A 20050-nucleotide genomic window follows, 5' to 3' on the forward strand; every position below is an offset into this window, starting at 1 on the left:
AGAATGACTCAAGCCTGTAATCCCAGCACTTTGGGAATCCGAAGCAGGCAGATAGGCTGCCTGAGTTCAAGAGTTCCAGACCAGCCTGGGCAACAGAGCGAGACCCTGTAAAAAAAAAAAAAAAAAAAAAAAGTGGTGTGGTGGTACGTGCCTGTAGTCCCAGCTACTTGGGAGACTGGGTGGATCTCTTGAGACCAGGAAGTCGAGAATGCAGTGAGCTGAGAGAGTGACAAAGTGATACCCTGTCTCAAAAAAAAAAAGTTCAAGTTTTCTCGGGATTTAGTTGAACATTTTAATTCCAACACATCTAATTTCTGCATCTGGTACTGCATCTGGTACTGCATCTAGGTGGACAGCAGCCCCGGGGGTACCTTGCATGTAAAAATTTGATGGAAAGAAACCCATCCGGGAGGTTTCTGCTTTGGGAGCACCCCGAAGGTGTTTTACAAGGCAGCAGTGCAGGGAGTAAGTGTGGGAATTCGAGCCCAGAGCCCTGGCCACGTGAACTCTCGTCTCGCTCCCTGGTGATCGCTTCGTCTCTCCAGGCTTCTCTGCTTGCCTGTGAGATGCCCAAATAATGTGCAGTCTGTAGATTAGTGTCATATTTGCATAGTTAAAACAAAAAAAACACCACCATGCTAAATTATGAACCACATTTTCAGCAATTCCTAAGATACCCCTTAAAATGAGCTCTTTTTTGCCAGGGACTCTGGCAGGCTGTTCACCCACGGCCTCCCAAGAGCTGGGCTTCCCTCAGGTTTCCTAGGACATATGGCCAATCACAAGAAAGCCCATCCAAAAGTCTTTTCCTCCTTCAGATAAAGGACCTTTATTTCCTCCTTCCACATCAGAGCACTTGTGGAAACTTCCAGAAGCTGGAGGCTTTGTAAATACACAGTAAAGAATCTGAGTTTATTTCTTTTCCATTGCCTTCAGGAGTCCACATTTTCACTCCATCAGATTAAAAATTCTTGAATTCTCTTCAGCAGTTTAATGAGTGATTCTCCTAGCTTTATTACAGAAAAACCAAAAACCCTTTGTTTTCTTTTTTCTTTCTTTTTTTTTTGAGACAGAGTCTCGTGCTATTGCCCAGGCTGGAGTGCAGTGGCACGATCTCCAATCACTGCAACCTCCGCCCCCTGAGTTGAAGCAATTCCCCTGCCTCAGCCTCCCTAGTAGCTGGGATTACAGGCATGTGATACCACGCCTGGCTAACTTTTATGTTTTTAGTAGAGATGGGGTTTCACTGTGTTGGCCAGGCTGGTCTCGAACTCCCACCTCAGGTGATCTGCCCGCCTTGGCCTCCCAAAGTGCTGGGATTACAGGCATGTGATACCACGCCTAGCTAAGTTTTGTATTTTTAGTAGAGACAGGGTTTCACTGTGTTGGCCAGGCTGGTCTCGAACTCCTGACCTCAGCTGATCCACCCGCCTTGGCCTCCCAAAGTGCTGGGATTACAGGCATGAGCCACCACCCTGGCCTTGTCTGTTTTTAATCTGTGACCTTTTACAGCATGTAAAAAAATCACTTTATGATTGTTAACACAAGAAAACCTTCACTCTGCTCTGCCAATCACAGAATCTCCAATTTGAAAATGAACAACATTGCTATTTTTAAAACTCGGAATGCAATTGATTTGAAAGGTCCTTCTGGCCTCATTTTGTAGAAAGATAAAGTGACTATCATAAATCAACACCAAGTATGGAACCCCTTTGTTAACTTTGGACTCTACTTTGCTATGAGATAACAAAGTATCTGGGATTTGGGCTTTTCTTTTTTTTTCCAGTGATTTCAATTTCTTAGCGATGGTATAAAGATGAAGAAGAAGAGATTGATACTTTTGGAGAACATCAAGTCATTTTTAAAAATATATTTTTCTCAAAGATAAAGGAATTTGCTGTAGAAATGAATACACTTACTCCCAAAGCAGCATTACATTGTGTTAACTTTAACAGCCTTTCCCAAAAGAGGGAACCAAACTGCTTCTGGATTAGCACTCGGACGACTGGAGAAATGAGTATGTCTTTCACCCGCAGGGATCTTTAATTACCCAGGACAGAAGGGAGTAAGGAGGGAGGCAAGAGAGAGCCCCCACTCCACCCCCCAAAAAAAGGGAAACAGGGAGGGTAATTTTCCCCGGTTCCTCTTCCAAGGAGCCGTGGCTCAGGAGGCCTGGCTCTCCTGCGGGCGCCTGGGCTGTGTCTTCCAGGTTCCTTCCCTGAGCCTCAGGACTTTGTCACCTGTGAAGTAGGACGAGGTGGAGACCTGAAGTTGCTGAGGGGCAGGATACACGTTTGAATTCATGTTTTTGTCCCTCAGGCCCTGCCACTGGAAGCCCTAGCGGCCCACGTGCCTTTCATCCTGGCCCGCAGAGGCCTGAGTGCTGTCTCGGGCAGTCTGGGCAGGGCTGGGTAGGGCCCAGCGGACCCCACGGGCAGACCCTCGCCTCTTCCCAGCTGTCTGTCTGTCGTCCCTCTTCGTCCCTCTTGTCCTGAGGTGCTGTCCCAGTCCTCGGGGGAGGCAGTCGCGGGCAGCTCAGTCAGCAGCGCGTCCAGGGGTGCCGGAGTCTCCTGTACGCCCTGCAGGAAGCTGTGCTGCCTGGGGCCCTCCCCTCGTCCCCTCCTCCGTCCCTGTCCCTGTCCCTCCCGTTCTGCGGCGGGAGGTGGCGGTGTGGGTCTCCCGGGAGGTGCGGCAGGCTGGGGAGGTGGGGAGGGGTGTGCTGCGTGCTGGGGGTAGGGGGACAGACCTGCCGCACCCGCCCTGCTCCCCGCTTCCCCAGCCCTTGGTTGCTATGCAGTTTCTATGGCAGCAGCATCCTCAGACTCAACTTTCACCCTCATTTAGAGCCAATTAAGGTAAAATAGTGAGGGGAGGAGGGAAGAGCATGGCCAGGGAAGGGAGGGGGGAGAGGCAGGAAATCCAATTCGAAGCTGCAAGTGCAGCGTTTACTCTGCCAAAGTCGCAGTACAGATTCTGAAGCCGCAGCGCCGTCCCCTCCTTTCCTCGCCCCAGCCTGAGCGGGAAGCGGCAGCAGCTCCCCAGAGCCCTGGCTTGGCAGGGAAGGGACGGGCACCCGGGCAGCCATATTGCAGCCCCCCGGGTCCCTCCTCCTGGGCAGCTGCGGGCCCCACACTCACGACCTCCTTTGGGAGCCGGATCTGTCCTCTCCATCGCCGCCACCCGCCAGCCTCTGCGTCCCTTGGCTTCTGACATCCCTTCTGGCCATCCCCCTGTGCCGGTCGGAGCCTCTATTTATTTCCTTTCTTACTATCAATACTTGACCAGCAGAAAAGGAAAGTTTAAAAATGCCGATCGCACAGTTGCTGGAACTATGGAAAAAAATCGAGGTGGAGCCTATGGAAATAGAGGTGAGTGCGGGAAGGAACGCACTTTTCACAGCATTCTCAAGAATCCGATCTCCGCAGCCAATGCATTACTCATTTACTATAATCGGCTCATGTTTATTAGGTGACTACGATGGGTCAGGGAGTTGGGTGTCCAGTGTGTGTGGATGTGTATGTTGCGTTGTGTATGCACATGGATAAACACTGCGAGTGTACACACACACGGCATTGTGTGTGGTGTAAATACATAAATGATAATGAGTACAAGAAACAAATTGTTGCCCTTAAGGAAACTTCAGGATGTTTCTTAAAGTCTGTGTAAGTCTTAAGTATTCCCATTTCCAAACTAATCTGCATCAGTTTGATTTTCCTTCAACAAGTGGCTTTAAATTAGAAGCCTTCCATTTGCTACAGTGAAAGATGAAACCAGAAGGCAAAAATCAATGATGAATCAAGGAACAGAGAGCATAAAGATAATGTGATCTTAAACGAGAAAAGATAATGCAAACTTAAAAGGATGAATGGTCAGATAAAGAGATGTGATTAAACATAAACAGAAAAGATAATGAAATCCAAGTGTTCCTTGCCCATCCCAGGGCTGGTGGGTGTGCAGGAATCACTGCTGAGAGTTTTTCACTCCATGCTTCCCTGGGGACATGCAAACCTCTGCTCCACGGAATCTGATTTGCTCCATTTGAATTGGAGATGGTCAACATACATTTTCCTAGAAGAGAAAGTTCCCCAAATTTATTAACATCTACTGAATTATTAGATATACCTGCTCTGTGTTTATAGCAACTCAAATGGCATTTAAACATGGTTCACTTTTCATCACTCACCAAACCTCAAAATCCAATTTAATTTTTGCTTATCTCCTACTCCCAGCACTGTATTTATAAATTCAATGCTATTTTAAATTTTGTTTATTTTTGTATGTATGTCTTGAGATAGTCACCTAACATAACTTTAAATTGAATGGGAGATTCTGTTTTAGAAGAGAATTTACTTAATGCTTCATATTGAATACGTGCCTTGGAAAGGCAAACTAAATAATGCTTGACATATGTATTGATGTTTAAGAGAGATTGTTGGGCATAGCACAGACATTAAAGGCCATTTGTTTTAGATGGAACAGCCCAGATACATACTGCTGCTTATGGACAGTACCTGAGGTGGGAGAAGGATGACACCAGGGCTCCTTACTGTTACTGATTCTTCTGTTTGTACATGGGGTTGTTCTTGGTGTTGAGGACAATGTCTTGGAAAGATCCAGTCCCTTACTGTGGTTGCCATTTCAAGTCTATTTTTTCTGAGAGAGATTCAATTTTTCTAAATATCGAATTAGTGAATGAGCAAGTGATTAGCTAGAAGTTCTTTTCTCATTTTCTAGTGCTTCCTATAGCCCTGTCTGGTCATCGTCAGCACATTTGCTTGTGCTGAAGCTGGAAGGTGCTCAGCCCTCATGAATGAAGGGTTCATTCAGAGGGAGGATTCCACCCTGGGCTCAGAAAGGATGGGAGAGAGGGGACAGGGGCTTTACAATTCCAGGTGGGACCCTGGTCTTCACATTATTTCCAGTGACCAAAGCCATGAGGAGCAGCTCATGTTTCCCGTATTTCTCAAATTGCTCATAAATGGATCGGCAATGAATAGATTCACATGATTTGAAAACTATGCCATGAGCCTAGAATGCACTTGCAAGTGGCAAGAATTTGGAGCTGAGTTGACTGATAGCCTGCCCTGCCTTGCCAGCCCCAGGAGAGGGCAGATGGTAACAGTTTTGAGGAAAATTGGATACATTAAATAGCCCCTGAAGCAAAATAAATTTTTTTCAGGCTTCTTAGCTAAATTTTTTCAGGAGAGCATAACTGGTGGAGTATGGACAGTGTTAAATTCCTATTTACTTGGAACCCAGAAAACCAGAGTTCTTTCTCTAGAAAAATGAAAGCTTAAATATTAACCCTGAGGTACTTCAAGTTTCTGAGGAAATTTCCAAATCCACAAAATCCTCTGTTTTGGAATTCAGAGGCTGATTTTACTCTCTAGTTTTGTCCATGTTTTATGTTGTATGGTATCAAAATAACTCACATATCAGGAAATGTGGCACAGCTATATGGAGCATATCTGGCCTCTGAACTCCAAATTAAATGCCCTAAAACCCTTGCAGGAGGAGTCTGCATGCTTTTCTCATCAGAAAATCTGCTAAGAGATTGTAGTGCTTATTTTTTAGTGATTTAGTTTAGATTTTAGTGCTTTAGTTCCTTGCTGTTATGCAAATGTGACACGGCTGATGATTGGATTTCCAGGGACAAGAATCAGCATTCCTGGGTTCATGTTTTGCTCTAACCACCTTTTCGAGTTGCTATCCTTTCTGGCCTGTTTTCCCAGCTGTTGTCTGAGAGACCTGAACTGAATTGGGTCTGAGGTCCATTGTACTAGAGAACACTGCATACAGTTTATAAAAATTGTAGACCAGGGGAGATTCATCTGACTGTCCAGGGGAAGTCTTTGTGGGTCTCTGCGTTGTTCCAAGATATTTCAGATGATATAACTTACCCATAAATGAGTGTGTTGACAAGGAGACATACTAATTAAGAGCCAGAACCTCCAGAAAACCCCTGCAGAATCTAGCATGAAAAAGAAACATGTAGTATCTCATGAATTATGTTCTGGCAAGTTGAAGGCACGTCTCAAATGCAGGACTTTTCAATCATTGCTTTCAGTGGGGTTACAGCAGCCAAGGGCGTGCTTTGGGGGAAAGACAAGAAAATGGGAGAAATGATGAGTAAGGCAAGTCCATAAGCCAGTCCACAAGGTATGGCTGACCCATTTTATTTGTGTTCTCTTGGAGGAATAAGCATGATTTTTTCTCTCTGGGATGTCATAATACATTAGATTGAGAAAGAGAAAAATCCATTTTTAAACAATGCAGATCAAACATGATTCTTTGAAGATTCATAGTCAAGCTTGGATAGAGATGATTATCTCCTGGCTACTTGGTGAGAAGATGAAACTAGAAATAGTAATAATGACAGCAGTTCTCTTTGAGCGTCTACTGCATAACAGCCCGTGTTGATGGCTGGCTGGTGTTCCTCCACGGAGCTCTCCCCACATGTCTAGGTAGAAGCACTGCCATGTCTCCGAGGCCCAGGTTAAGCAGTTGGCCCCAAGTTAAGTAGACACCAAAGACTCAGACCCAGATGGATCTGCTTAAACCACAGAAACACTTGATTTATGTTGTATGAGCTGGGCCTCATTGCTCTGCTGGAATCCATTCTGCCAGCACTCACTCCGGACTGATTTGGTTCCATTTTCATGGGAGTGGTCACACAGGCCTTCACTGCTGCTCTGTGCTTCCACGTCAGCTCCATTCGTTTTTTAGCTTCATGAAAATCCACGCCTTCTGCACTGGCAAGAATCACCTTGTCCTTTAGATTCACCTTGTCCTCCTTTAGATTGTGCTGTAAGTCACACTCACTTCATTGATTTAGTTGTTTGAGTTAGTGTTTAGTCTGAACACTCCTTGCCTTACCACCTGTTATTTAAAGGATCCATCTTGGGCATGAAGCATCACACAGTTGCACATAAATTCAGGTAGGAAGAGACGGTGATATGGTTTCCACGTTCTACAGAACTCATGGGGGATATTTAGTTAGTACTTTTTCATATTGCAAACCTGTATGAAGCCATCTACAAACACATGGCAATGCTAACCATCCTTAACATCTGTCTTTGTTACCAGACCACAGAGGAGGATCTCAACGTGGATGCTGAACCGGCCACAGAAGACACTGCAGAAGAAGTAATTATACACGTTTTATTACAGTCTGCTTTGTTTGGGGAGATTGGGCCCAGAAGGTAGTGAAGGGGGAAATGGAAGTTTGAAATTAAATATCTGCGAGCAATTATTTTAGTGACATGTGTGTCTCAAGACATACACACGCACAAATATACATACATGCACATGCACATATTATGTGCTTCTTATATTCAGTAATCTCCCTCAAAAGGAATAGTTGGAGCATAGGAAGGAAGGGTGTCAATCGAGGTGAAGTTCGTGGTCTCCTGGCACGGGTGCTTGTGAGGGGCATGGTGCATTAGTACCAGTCAAGGAGGCCTGGGAGTAACCAGCTGGCCTGGAAGGCTGGTGTGGGGCTCCCCGTACTGTGTCATGTGACACAGCTGCTTAAAATGTCTGATGAAGAGCTCAGCAGAGCTGGGGAGAAAAGCCGATTCCATCTGTGGGAGTTGCCTTTCCAGTGGGCGGAGAAGTGTCCCAGGGCCTGTAGGGGTTGACTGGGAAAGAAGGAAAGAGAGACAGAACATCAGCCTGAGGTGGACATCAAATGGAAGAGAAGAAAGAGCTCTTGCTGCTGCAGGCTGTGCATGTCTTCATTTTCATGCCGTGCAGGAGCTTGGGCCTGACCCAGGCAACAGAAAACAGACTTAGACTTTAATAAAGTAAAAGTATCTCAGCAACACTGGTGTTCTCAGGGGAGATTTTGGTAACAAGAAGCATGTCCATCAGGGAGACACTGGACACAAAAGAGCTAAATTCGAAAGCTGAGTTGAGGCTGTGGTGAAGGCTTTGTAGTTACACAGCCACACTTCCACCACTGGGAAAGGAAATGCTCTCAGAGGTGGCTGGAGCCATGGACCACTGACTTGGCCATTAAGAAGACTGAGTCGCTCAGCCACATGCCACCTGCAGCCAGAAAAGTTAGAAAATTTGCAACTCTGTTGACTTTTGAGATAGCTGGCAGATATTGTAGACTGGAAGGGCTGGATCAATGAACATTACTGGTTTTAGAAAATGGTCTGCTCAGATGCTGAACGCTGCATTTCACTACCATCTAAACCTATGCACACCAATGCAACATTTAAGCCAAGTGTCACTGGATCTTAGGATCCGATGACATAGTCCACCGGTTAAATGAAGAAAAATGGCGTTCGGCTGCCTTGCGTTTATCCAGCTGCCTTTCGGTTCTGTGCGTTTTCGCTAATGTGGGAGTCTAGAGTCCGGCTCTCTTCTAGCTGCGCAGCGATCCGGCTGCATTCTTAAAACACTATGCTTGGCCTGGCCTTGTACCTTTGCATCCCCTGGCAGAGTAGACAGCGCCACTTTTGCCAGTTCCATGAAGGTCAAAGGGTAGGCAGACGAGGCAGTGACTTTCCTGAAAATATGATGCTCAATCTGATACTTGCAAAGTGGTAGGAATGGGAAAGGAAGGTGTACCCTCCCTGCAAATTCGTAAGACAGCAAATTCATAAGGCCAAGGGTTTCAGAGAAATAACTGGCTGTCATTTTTCAGAATACTTTTCTAGGCTTTCGTGGGAACTCTGATTTCCAGGGAAGTTAGTGCGTTTACTGCAGGCAGACTAATGTGATGACTTAGTAGTTGGCTTCAGGAGGCTGTCGACAGGGCCCTGAGCCAGGATGGCTGCAGCAGACTCTTCATTCTGCTAGGTTCAACCGGAGCAGCAAGATTCCATAACACCATGTCCTGCTGCATTCAGGCTGCCATAGCAGAATGCCACACTGGGAGGCTTCTACACAACAGAAAGGTATTCTCATAGTTCTGGAGGCTGGGAAGTCCACAATTAAGGCATGGCAGGTTTGACGGCTAGTGAAGCACACTTTTCTGGTTCATGGCCAGCCTTCTTTACCCTGTGTCCTCAAGTGGTGGAAGGGACAAGGGAGCTCTCTGGGGTCTCTTTGATAAGGATACTAATCCCATTCATGAGAACTCCACCCTCAAGACCTAATGACCTCCCAAAGTTCTCACCTAACCTTTATTGCTAGGATTTTAACATGTGAGTTTTGGAGAAATACAAACATGTAGACCATAGCGCATTATATGCCCAAAAGTGCTTATACACAACTAACAAAAAATTATTTCATTAACAATATTTATTTTTTAAGAGCTCCTAGTCTCAAGTTGTCTTGTTCTCTACATTTTTGATGGAAATCTAGATGTGAATCTATCATAGAATGTAATGAAAGAAACCAACCTCTTTAAAAGTTTTTTTTGATAATGGAATATGAGATGGAGGAGATTATTACTGTTTCTGGATGCTTACTGTATCTGAATAACAGAAAACCAGTATATCTTTGCATCTTAATAAATGAAGGAATAGAGTTCCAAACAGATTTTAGGAGTATTTTGCAGAACTATAATATTGATATTTAGATACATTTGCAGTATTTGTGGGAAGAATGAGAAAATACTGGAGAAAATTATTTGTTTACTTGATGTTTCTGATAGACGATGCTGAAAACCCAACATGGAATGTTTTAGTCTAGCTGCAGATGAATGTCATTTGAATACTCTATGATGATGTTTTAAGTTTTGTTAGAGATAAGCTTTTGACATCCTTCTTGGCCTCCAGAGTGGTTGTTTGCAAGGTCTTCTCTAGGTGAGGGATTTATGGCTCAAATAAAAGAGCCATATTCTGAACAACAATCACAAAACCGTTTTTCTTCTTTCTTCTTCTTCTTCTTCTTTCTTTCTTCCAAATGCAGTTTTGTTATGTGGATATATTGTGTAGTGGTGAAGTCTGGATTTCTAGCCTAGCCATTACCAGAACAGTGAGCACGGTACCCGACTTACGATTTTTCACCCTCACCCCCACTCCCATGCTCCCACCTTTTGTAGCCCAGTGTTTACTCTTCCTCCTATATATTCATGTGTGCTCATTCTTTAGCTTCCACTTACAGGTGAGAACATGCGGCATTTCTGAGTTATTTCACTTAGGATAATGGCCTCCAGTTCCAACCACGTTACTGCTAGAGGCATGATTTCATGCTTTTTTTGTGGCTGAATAGTATTCCATGGTGTATCTGTACCACACTTTCTTGATCGAATTCTTTGCTATTGGACACTTGTGTTGATTCCATGGCTATGCTATTGTGAATTGTGCTGTGATAAACAGATAAGTGCAAGTGTCTTTTTTATATGATACTTTCTTTTCCTTAGTGTAGATACCCAGTAGTGGGATTATGGATCAAATGGTAGTTCTGTTTTTGGTTTTCTGAAAAATTTTCATATGTCTTTTGTAGAGGTCATGCTGATTTACATTTCCACCAACAGTGTATAAGCGTTCCCTTTCTGTGCATCCTTGCCAACATCTGTTGTGGTTTTTTTGAAAAAGACAGAAATTTCGTGGCAACTAAACTGATAAACTTTTCATGCCTGTTGCCAGTCTGAACACATATGACAAAAAGTCATCTTATTTAGGAAAATAATCATTCCAGTCCGCGGCAGTTTTCCCATCATTTATTCAGCCAAGAATATTTATTGCTAATCTGTAGGGCAGGCATTATCGTTCATGGAAAAGAGGAAAAAGGTGAGCGAGGCTTGCCCTGGGAAGAGCGCAGGAGGCGCTGTGATGACTCCAGCTTGTGAGTACTTTCACTGATACGAGTTCCGTGGTGCAGGCTTCTCACGTTTTTGAAGTGTGGAAGGCATTTGGGATAGATCACGTATGATATCTAGGCATGTGATTCCTCGCGTTATAGTTCTGTGCAGCTTCCGAGAAGGTGAGTTCTGGTGAAGGTCCAGTGTGAAGCTTGGGTGTAAGACAAGATATCTGTTCTCCAGCTTGGGTGTTACTGCAATACACCTTTATTCACCATTGCTGAGGGAACAGCCTCCTCCCTCAGGAAGGCAGTAGCAATGTGGGGGAGTTTGTGTTAGAAATTCATGGGACGGGTGGATTCTTGGTCTAATTTCATCTGACTCATCAGAGGCGGCAGGCATCCTTTCTATTCTGAACAACCACCACAAAACCCAGCAGATTCTGTCAGGAAATACTTCTTTAAGGGATTACTTGAAGGGCTCTGTATAGTGACATCACAGTCATGGAAGAAAAATCTGGAAGGAGAATGACGCCTGTGGGCAGGCGAGGCCCTGGCTCCCTGAGGTTCTGGGCTCTCCCCTTCCTCCCTCCCTCCTGCAGGCCGTGCATATGGAGGCAGAGAAGCACCAGGGATGAAGTGCCTCCATGAGGCGACAGCTCCGTGTGGGAAACAAGCTCATGGCTCGCCTGGGGACTTCCCTGCAGGCCTAACTGGGTGGACTTGTTGAGGGTCTAGAGGCAACTTGCTGCCTTGTTGCCTGGGAACCTGATCTGGACGTTGGGCCAAGTGTACTCAAACGAACCTCACAGCCACACTCGTGAGACTTCGGTGGGCACAATGCCGAGCACTGATCTGTGTGGGATAGGACGTGGTGGCGGCGCTCGGCCAGCCTCCTCTGAGCTGCTGTGCTGGCGGTTGGGAGGGCTGATGCTGTCCTGATGGAGGAGGAGAGCCAGCTTCAATGGCTTTGGGCCAGGAGAGGCCCCACCTGTCCACTTCCATGGCACAGAGGTGAAGTCTGTGCAGCGCCAGGCAGCGCCCACCTCCCAGGTCTCTGTGCTGTTTTGTTGTATTTGTTCCCTATGTGTTCTCAGATTCATAGATGGATTTTTAGGTGAGTTTTCATTTCACAGAACAACCTTTGAAAAATATTAGAATTTGTTGCATGAATTTATTTTTTTATTTTTATTTTTATTTTTTTTTAGACACAGGGTCTCACTATATTGTCGAGGCTGGTCTCGAACCCCTGGGCTCAAATGATCCTCTAGCCTTGGCCTCCCAAAGTGCTGTGACTGCAGGCATGAGCCACCACACCTGTCCTGTTGCATGGATTTTTAAAGTGCTTAGATTTTCAGGGTTATGTTTATTAATAACAATAGGACCATTTTCTTGTCAGGTCAACTCTAAAAAACCAGATCTAGGTGCTATTGAAAATGTTAGCATGATTCCACTTGATTTCCTTGTGGCTACTGGAGTACTTTCCCTTTCCTCTCAAATTTTACGATTTTTGATAGCAGAATAGAAAGTATCTGGGCCGGGGGGCACGGCAGGTGGCATTTCCTGCTATCACCATCAGTTGGCAGGACGCAGCTACATGGGGATCACAGGGCTGCGGCTGCCAGATGACAGTCTCTTTGAGCCAAGGAGGACGCTGAAGACACAGCACCAGCTGAGAGGTCACAGAGGGACCCTCAGGCCTGGGCAGGCAGCCTCCTTACAAGGGCATCCAGGGGCCCATGGGCAGCTCAGGGCTGAGCTCCTGAGCACATCAGTGTGGCCTCCTGCAATGCCCAGCTCCCGCAGTTGCCGAGTGGTTGCTGCTTAGACCTCTCGACGAGTCCCCTGGTGAGGAGGAAGGCCAGGAAGAGATTCATGGCCACAGACAGCAAGCGTGAAAGAGAGAGCCAGTCAGGGTGTATTCAGGAGCTCTGGGCCAAAGCTCCAGCAGGATATGGCCCGGGACAGGCTGAACTGCCTGTGCGGCCACATCGCCTCTCCTGTCTCTGCAATCCAGACAGAGTTCCATTGTTCCTCAGAAAAAAACAGAAAGAAAAACAATCTAAACTGGTTTGAATAGAAGTGAGACAAGGTGAATAATGAAGCCCAGGCACTAATGAAGCAATTAAGAGCAATGCAATTACTGTTTAAAAGAAATAGCTACTAGATTTGAAAGAAGAGTGATAAAACAGTCTTCCAGTCCTTGCTTATTACCCCCTGTGACTGTCTCTGTGGCGACTCTAAAAGCCGGTGTTACATAAGTCACCATGATGGTGTCAGTCTATTTGCATCTGGATTTCTTACTGTTTCTCTGTCCAGCAGACGAGAATCACTTTAGTCCTTGCAGAAATGCTAGAAAAGGGTAGGGTAAGCATCATGCCTTCTGGAAAGAGGGTGATGCGGCTAAGCCACTGCAGGCCCATCTGTGTTTAGACGCACTGTGGGGTGGGTGAGAATAACATTGGCTTCATGGAACATTAGCATTTATTGAGGCAGAAAAAGAAGAAAAATGTATGATTTTGTAAAGAAGATTGGGACAGCATATCATTTGATGTGTAAGTGGTAATTACTTGCAAGAATCCACAAAAGACAAAAAGTCTGGCTCTTGTCATCTGCAGACATCTCTCCTTCTGGTTATTCCTTTCTCACTGAGTGTTTGTCATTTGTCATTCCTGGGCAGATGAAGACAGTTTATAGCTCTTTCCAGTTTCTGGGATCCTCATTTTTCTGCTTCTGTAACAAAGTCAGCCTTTGCACATTTCCCAGAGTGCTTTCTTTCCGAGAAGAAAAGGATTACTCAGTGCGAACGGGAACATTCTCCAAAATCGTGGGCATCGGCTGGAGACCATGTCCCGTGGTCTCAGAGCACCAAATCAGGAGCCTGGAGCGGAGCATTTGCCGCTCGCTTCTCACACATGGCTCCAGGGAATGGGCACCAGTAAATGGCCTGTGGGGCCTGCCTTTATAGCCTCTGGGGCAAAGCAGTAAGTGTCTCCACAGCCTGGTGATTTCATTGGGATGGGGGACGGGGGGCGGGTCTCATAAAATGCTGGTTCTCAAGAAAAAATTGTGCTCATCCGATCACAGCCAAGAATCAGCTTCTGCATTGAGGTCGTTGCTAAATCATGAAGCAAAAGACCCAGTGAAAGCTACGTTTTCTCTGTCTAGTGTGCAGAGCAGCAGGTTGGAGAAGGCCATGAGATCCCGTTTGGGTTTGGGTGTCTGGAGGGCCTCCCAGGTTTGAGCCCCTGAGGACTGGTGGCATGGCTATCCTCCTGCCTGCAGAGGACTAGCTGTGAAATAACAACCCAACTCTTGACGTGCACCTGTTTTCCATGCCTCGCACCCTCCCTCAGCCCTGGGAAGTGGGCAGGGGATCTGTTAGTTTTGCCCCATTTTTCAGGTGGTGAAATTGAGGCATCACAGATGATGTAATTTGCTAAGTATAGCAGGGAACTAATGAGTGAGGGAATTTAAACAAAGGGTTTTTTCTACAGACTTATTTTCTTCTCCTAGAATCCTTCATTTCCCCCAGCGTACTCAACATTGGGGGCAGATTTTTTATTTTTGGCTAATGCACTCAGGTCATGGGTCAAACCTGGTGGCTCAGTCCCTTCTGTTCAGGCCTTATCTCAGTGCTACAGGCATCTCTGGTCACAGGGAGGGTGCTGGCCATGTCGGTCCCTCTGTCCCTGTCATCTCCCTCCTCACCCACATGTGGGGGAGCCCACACCCCATAGGTACATCCCCCGTGAGACCTCAGAAGCAGCCTGAGCTTTCCTGAGGGGGCCGCAGGGGCTCAGATCCATGCCCCCGGCCGAGGCTGCGTGGAACTCACAGGACCTTCATTGCCACACTGAGACTCTTTATCCTCTTTTTCCATCTCTCTCCCCTCTCCACACTGGAAAAAGACAAACATCATTCCTTTACGTGTGCGTAAAAATCCAGGCGATTTTAGACGGAGCTGTTTTAAAAAATTATACCTCCCCATTCTCTGGCTGCTGTCTCGTCATAGGTGGGATGTATTATTGATTTACAAGAATTACAAAATCTTATAGTTTATTAATGCTAAATGGATAACTTAATTATGGTAAGAGTTATATACATATATAGGTTTTTTTCCTTAATTGAGTGGATTTTCCCCCATAGATAATGCTGTGTGTGTTTGGGTAAGATGCAAGGTGTCAGAAAATTGTATAGCTTGTTATCCTTCAGATATTTTGAAGTAATGGGGAGAAAAAGTCCTTGTACCGTACATGCAGCTGAGAGCTGGGTGTGGAGATAGACTTTGCAATTTATGTGAGTCATAAAATTCTCTAGGGAATCATGAAGACATTTTTCCAGGATATATAACCCAAACATCCCACTTGCCAAATGCACATTGAGTAGCCACCGTGAAGGAAACGCCTCCGTTCCACTTCTCTGGTGGAGGCCCCGTGGGCACAGCAGAGCCAGGCGTGAGTGCCCCTTGTTCCTGAATCTGGAGTCTCCCACTTCTCTGGTGGAGGCCCTGTGGGCACAGTGGAGCCAGGCATGAGTGCCCCTGGTCCCTGAACCCAGTGTCTCACTTCTGTCCCATGTAGAACAGAGGGAGCAAACCCTATAAAACCATTTCCAAAGAAAGCGAAGGTGAGAATTCAGTGAGCTTGAGGAAACGGCTGTGAACACATGCTGGGTGTCAGTCTCAGGCCACACACTGCGCTAGGCATGTGGGACTGAGTACTCACAGGATGCAGCTCCTGTGTCGGGAAAGCTCATTCTACATGAGGATTTAGCCACATAAATGCATATCTCCAAGTCAATAGGGTAAACATAGCAACATCCTTCTCGAAATGATGAACGATCTCATGGATATCCATGGGCGGGGGTGGCCTTGGGCTCCTCCACTGCCAACTACACACTTGGTGGCTCAAGCCGATCCACCCCTGCCTCACCCTCCCTTCTTTTATTCTTTGGGCAAAGTCTGGGGAGTGATAGCTGTGGGTCTGGCCCTGTGCTGGGCACCAGGATTCCATGAAAGAGTACGAGTCTTCTATTTTAGCATCCTCGCAAATAAACAACTCAACAAGATGGTTTCACATGGGAGTAAGTACTGTGCAGAAATAGGGTGACAGGGAGTGCTCTGGGGCGGCCATACTAGCAGAGGCATGGGGCATGGTTACCGTAGACTTCTCTACCCATGCCATGTTTAGACTAAGACCTGACTGATGAGAAGAAACCAACCAGCAGGACCCAGGAGTGGATTGTCCCAGACAGACCCTGGCATGGCCGGACCAAGGAAGCCTGAGCTTGGCTTGGCTTCAGGAACCACATGCAGGCCTGGGGCTGCCCAGGCTGGCCTGAGATGCACGTGGAGAGGAGAGTGTGATGTCAGGATTTGAGGTCATGGCAAGGTCTTGGATTGTATTTTTTCCTGGAAGCCTTTTGGGATTTCTAAGCAGGAGAGTGATGGGACCCCATTTTATATATATGTGTGTATGTGTATATATGTGTGTATATATATGCATATACGTGTATATATTTTACCTAATTTAAAATATACAACTAATTTAACTAATTAAAAATTAATTTTTTGTTTCAATAGGATTTTGGGGGAATGGGTGCTATTTGGTTGCATGAATAAGTTCTTCAGTGGTGATTTCTGAGACTTTGGTGCAACTATCACCCAAACAGTGTACACTACCCAGTGTGTAGTCTTTTATCCTTCAACCCCCCTCCTAGCCCTTCCCATGAGTTCCCAAAGTCCATTGTATCCTTATGCCTTCATGTCCTCATAACTTAGCTCCCAATTATGAGTGAGAACACACAATGTTTGGTTTTTCCATTCCTGAGTTACTTCACTAAGAATAATGGTCTCCAGTTCCATCCAGGTTGCCGTGAATCCCATTATTTCATTCTTTTTTGTGACTGAGTAGTATTCCATGGTATATATACCACAGTTTCTTTATCCACTCATTGATTGACGGGCATTTGGGGTGGTTCCATATTTTTGCATTTGCAAATTATGCTGTGTGAGTATTTTTTGGTATAATGACTTTTCCTCTGGGTAGATACCCAGGAGTGGGACTGCTGGATCAAATAGTAATTCTACTTTTAGTTCTTAAAGGAATCTCCACACTGTTTTCCATGGTGGTTGTACTAGTTTACATTTCCACCAATAGTGTAAAAGTGTTCCCTTTTCACTGCATCTATGCTAACATCTATTATTTTTTGATTGTTTAAATTATGGGCGTTATTGCAGGAGTGAGATGATACCACCTTGCGGTTTTGATATGCATTTCCCTGATAATAAGTGATGTTGAGCATTTTTCCATATACTTGTTGGCAATTTGTATATCTTCTTTTAAGAATTGTCTATCCATGTTCTTAGCCCACTTTGATGGATTGTTTATATTTTATTTTTGATTTGAGTTCCTTGCAGATCCTGAATATTAGTCCTTTGTTGGATGTATAGATTGTGAAGATTTTCTCCCACCCTGTGGGTTGTCTGTTAACTCTGTTGATTATTTCTTTTGCTGTGCAGAAGCTTTTGAATTTAATTAAGTCCCATCTATTTATCTTTGTTTTTGTTGTATTTCCTTTTAGGTTCTTGGTCATGAACTCTTTGTCTAAGCCAGTGTCTAGAAGGGTTTTTCCAATGTTATCTTCTAGAATTTTTGTTGTTTCAGGTTCTTAGATTTAAGTCTTTGATCCATCTTGAGTAAATTTTTGTATAAGGTGAGAGATGAAGAATGGTTTCATTCTTCTACACGTGGATACGCAATTATCCTAGCATCATTTGTTGAAAAGGGTGTCCTTTCCCTACTTTATGTTTTTGTTTGCTTTGTTGAAGAGCAGTTGGCTGTAAATATTTGTCTTTATTTCTTGGTTCTCTATTCTCTTCCATTTGTCTATGTGCCTATTTTTATTCAAAAACCATGCTGTTTTGGTTACTATGACATTACTGTATAGTTTGAAGTCAGGTAATGTGATGCCTCCAGATTTTGTTCTTTTTGCTTAGTCTTGCTTTAGCTATGTGGGCCCTTTTTTCGTTCCATATGAATTTTCAAATTGTTTTTTCTAGTTCTGTGAAAAATGATGGTGGTATTTTGATGGGAATTGCATTGAATTTGTAGATTGCTTTTGGCAGTACGGTCATTTTCACAATATTGATTCTACCTATCCATGAGCATGGAATGTGTTTCCGTTTGTTTGTGTCATCTATTATTTCTTTCAGCAGTAGTTTTGTAGTTTTCCTTGTAGAGATCTTTCACCTTCTTGATTAGGTATATTCCTAAGTTTTTTTTTTCCAGCTATTGTAAAAGGAGTTGAGTTCTTGATTTGATTCTCAGCTTGGTCACTGTTGGTGTGTAGCAGAGCTATTGATTTGTGTACATTAACTTTGTATCCGGAAACTTTGCTAACTTCAATTAACAGAGGAGCCTTTTGGATGAATCTTTAGGGTTTTTTGGGTATACGATTATATCATCAGCAAACAGTAACAGTTTGACTTCCTCTTTACTAGGGTTTCCTAGGTATACGATTATATTATCAGCAAACAGTGACAGTTTGACTTCCTCTTTACCAATTTGGATGCCCTTGATTTCTTTCTCTTGTCTGGTTGCTCTGGCTAGGACTGCCAGTACTGTGTTGAATAGAGGAGGTGAAAGTGGTCATCCATGTCTTGTTCCAGCTCTCAGGGGAAATGTTTTCAACTTTTCCCCATTCAGTATAATGTTGGCTGTGTGTTTGGCAGAGATGGCTTTTATTACCTTCAGGTATGCCCCTTCTATGCCAATATTGCTGAGGGTTTTAGTAATAAAGCAATGCTGGATTTTGTCAAATGCTTTTTCTGTATCTATTGGGATGATCATGTGATTTTTGTTTTTAATTCTGTTTATGTGCTATATCACATTTATTGACTTGTTTAAACCATCCCTGCATCCCTGGATCCCTGGTATGAAGCCCACTTGATGATGGTGGAGTATCTTTTTGATATGCTGTTGGATTCAGTTAGTTAGTATTTTGCTGAGGATTTTTGCATCTATGTTCATCAGGGATATTGGTCTATAGTTTTCTTTTTCTGTTGTGTCCTTCCCTGATTTTGGTATTGGGGTAATAATGGCTTCATAAATGATTTAAGAAGGATTCCCTCCTTCTCTATCCTGTGGAATAGTGTCAATAGGATTGGTTCCAATTCTTGTTCAAATGTCTGATAGAATTCTGCTGTGAATACATCTGGTTCTGGACTTTTTTGTTGTTGGCAATTTAAAAATTACCGTTTCAATCTTGCTGCTTGTTATTGGTCTGTTCCGAGTTTCTGTTTCTTCCTGGCTTAATCTAAGAGGGTTGTATATTTCTATGAATTGATGCATCTCCTCCAAGTTTTCCAGTTTGTGTACATAAAGGGTGTTCATAGTAACCTTGAATAATCTTTTGTATTTCTATGGTATCAGTTGTAATATCTCCCATTTTGTTTCTAATTGAGTTTATTTGGATTTTCTCTCTTCTTGGTTAATCTCGCTAATGGTCTATCAATTTTATTTATTTTTTCAAGGAACCAGCTTTTTGTTTCATTTAACTTTTGTATTTTCTTTTTGTTTCTATTTCATTTAGGTTTACTTTGATCTTTGTTATTTCTTTTGTTCTGCTGGGTTTGGGTTTGGATTGTTGTTGTTTCTCCAGTTCCTTGAGGTGTGACCTTAAATTGTCTATTTGTGCTCTTTTAGACTTCGATGTAGGCATTTAATGCTATGAACTTTCCCCTTAGCACTGCATTTGCTGTATCCCAGAGGTTTTGATAAGCTCTGTCACTATTATTGTTCAGCTCAAATAATGTTTTAATTTCCATCTTGATTTTATTGTTGACCCAACAATCATTCAGCAACAGGTTATTTGATTTCCATGTATTTGCCTGGGTTTGAGGGTACCTTTTGGAGTTAATTTCCAATTTTATTCCACTGTGGTCTGAGAGAGTACTTGATATAACTTTGATGTTCTTAAATTTACTGAGCCTTGTTTTGTGGCCTATGATATGGTCTGTCTTGGAGAATGCTCCATGTGCTGATGAGTAGAATGTTTATTTTAACAGTTGTTGGGTGGAATATTCTTTAAGTATCTGTCAAGTCCATTTGTTGTAGGGTATAGTTTAAGTCCATTGTTTCTTTGTTGACTTTCCGTTTTGATGACCTGTCTAGTGCTGTCAGTGGAGTATTGAAGTCCCCCCACTATTATTGTGTGACTGTCTCTCTCATTTCTTAGGTCTAGTAGTAATTGTTTTGTAAACTTGGAAGTTCCAATGTTAGGTGCATGTATATTTAGGATTGTGATATTTTCCTGTTGGACTACTTCTTTTATAATTATATAATGT

The 20050-nt window shown here is 44.1% G+C and overlaps 1 protein-coding gene across 1 annotated transcript in view; it reads left to right on the forward strand.

Annotated features, from left to right (window-relative positions):
• Positions 1–2921: 2921 nt before the first annotated feature.
• RPS6KA2 (ribosomal protein S6 kinase, 90kDa, polypeptide 2) overlaps positions 2922–20050 on the forward strand; it is a 483976-nt gene continuing 466847 nt past the window's right edge. Inside the window, exons 1-2 of the mRNA XM_011999666.1 lie at positions 2922–3368; positions 7087–7146. Of these exons, the coding sequence (XP_011855056.1) occupies positions 3306–3368; positions 7087–7146 (123 nt within the window). The 5' untranslated portion in view covers positions 2922–3305. The remainder of the gene's footprint in view (positions 3369–7086; positions 7147–20050) is intronic.

The sequence above is a fragment of the Mandrillus leucophaeus genome, unplaced genomic scaffold, assembly GCF_000951045.1.
Source record: "Mandrillus leucophaeus isolate KB7577 unplaced genomic scaffold, Mleu.le_1.0 Scaffold6, whole genome shotgun sequence".
Classification (NCBI taxonomy): domain Eukaryota; kingdom Metazoa; phylum Chordata; class Mammalia; order Primates; family Cercopithecidae; genus Mandrillus; species Mandrillus leucophaeus.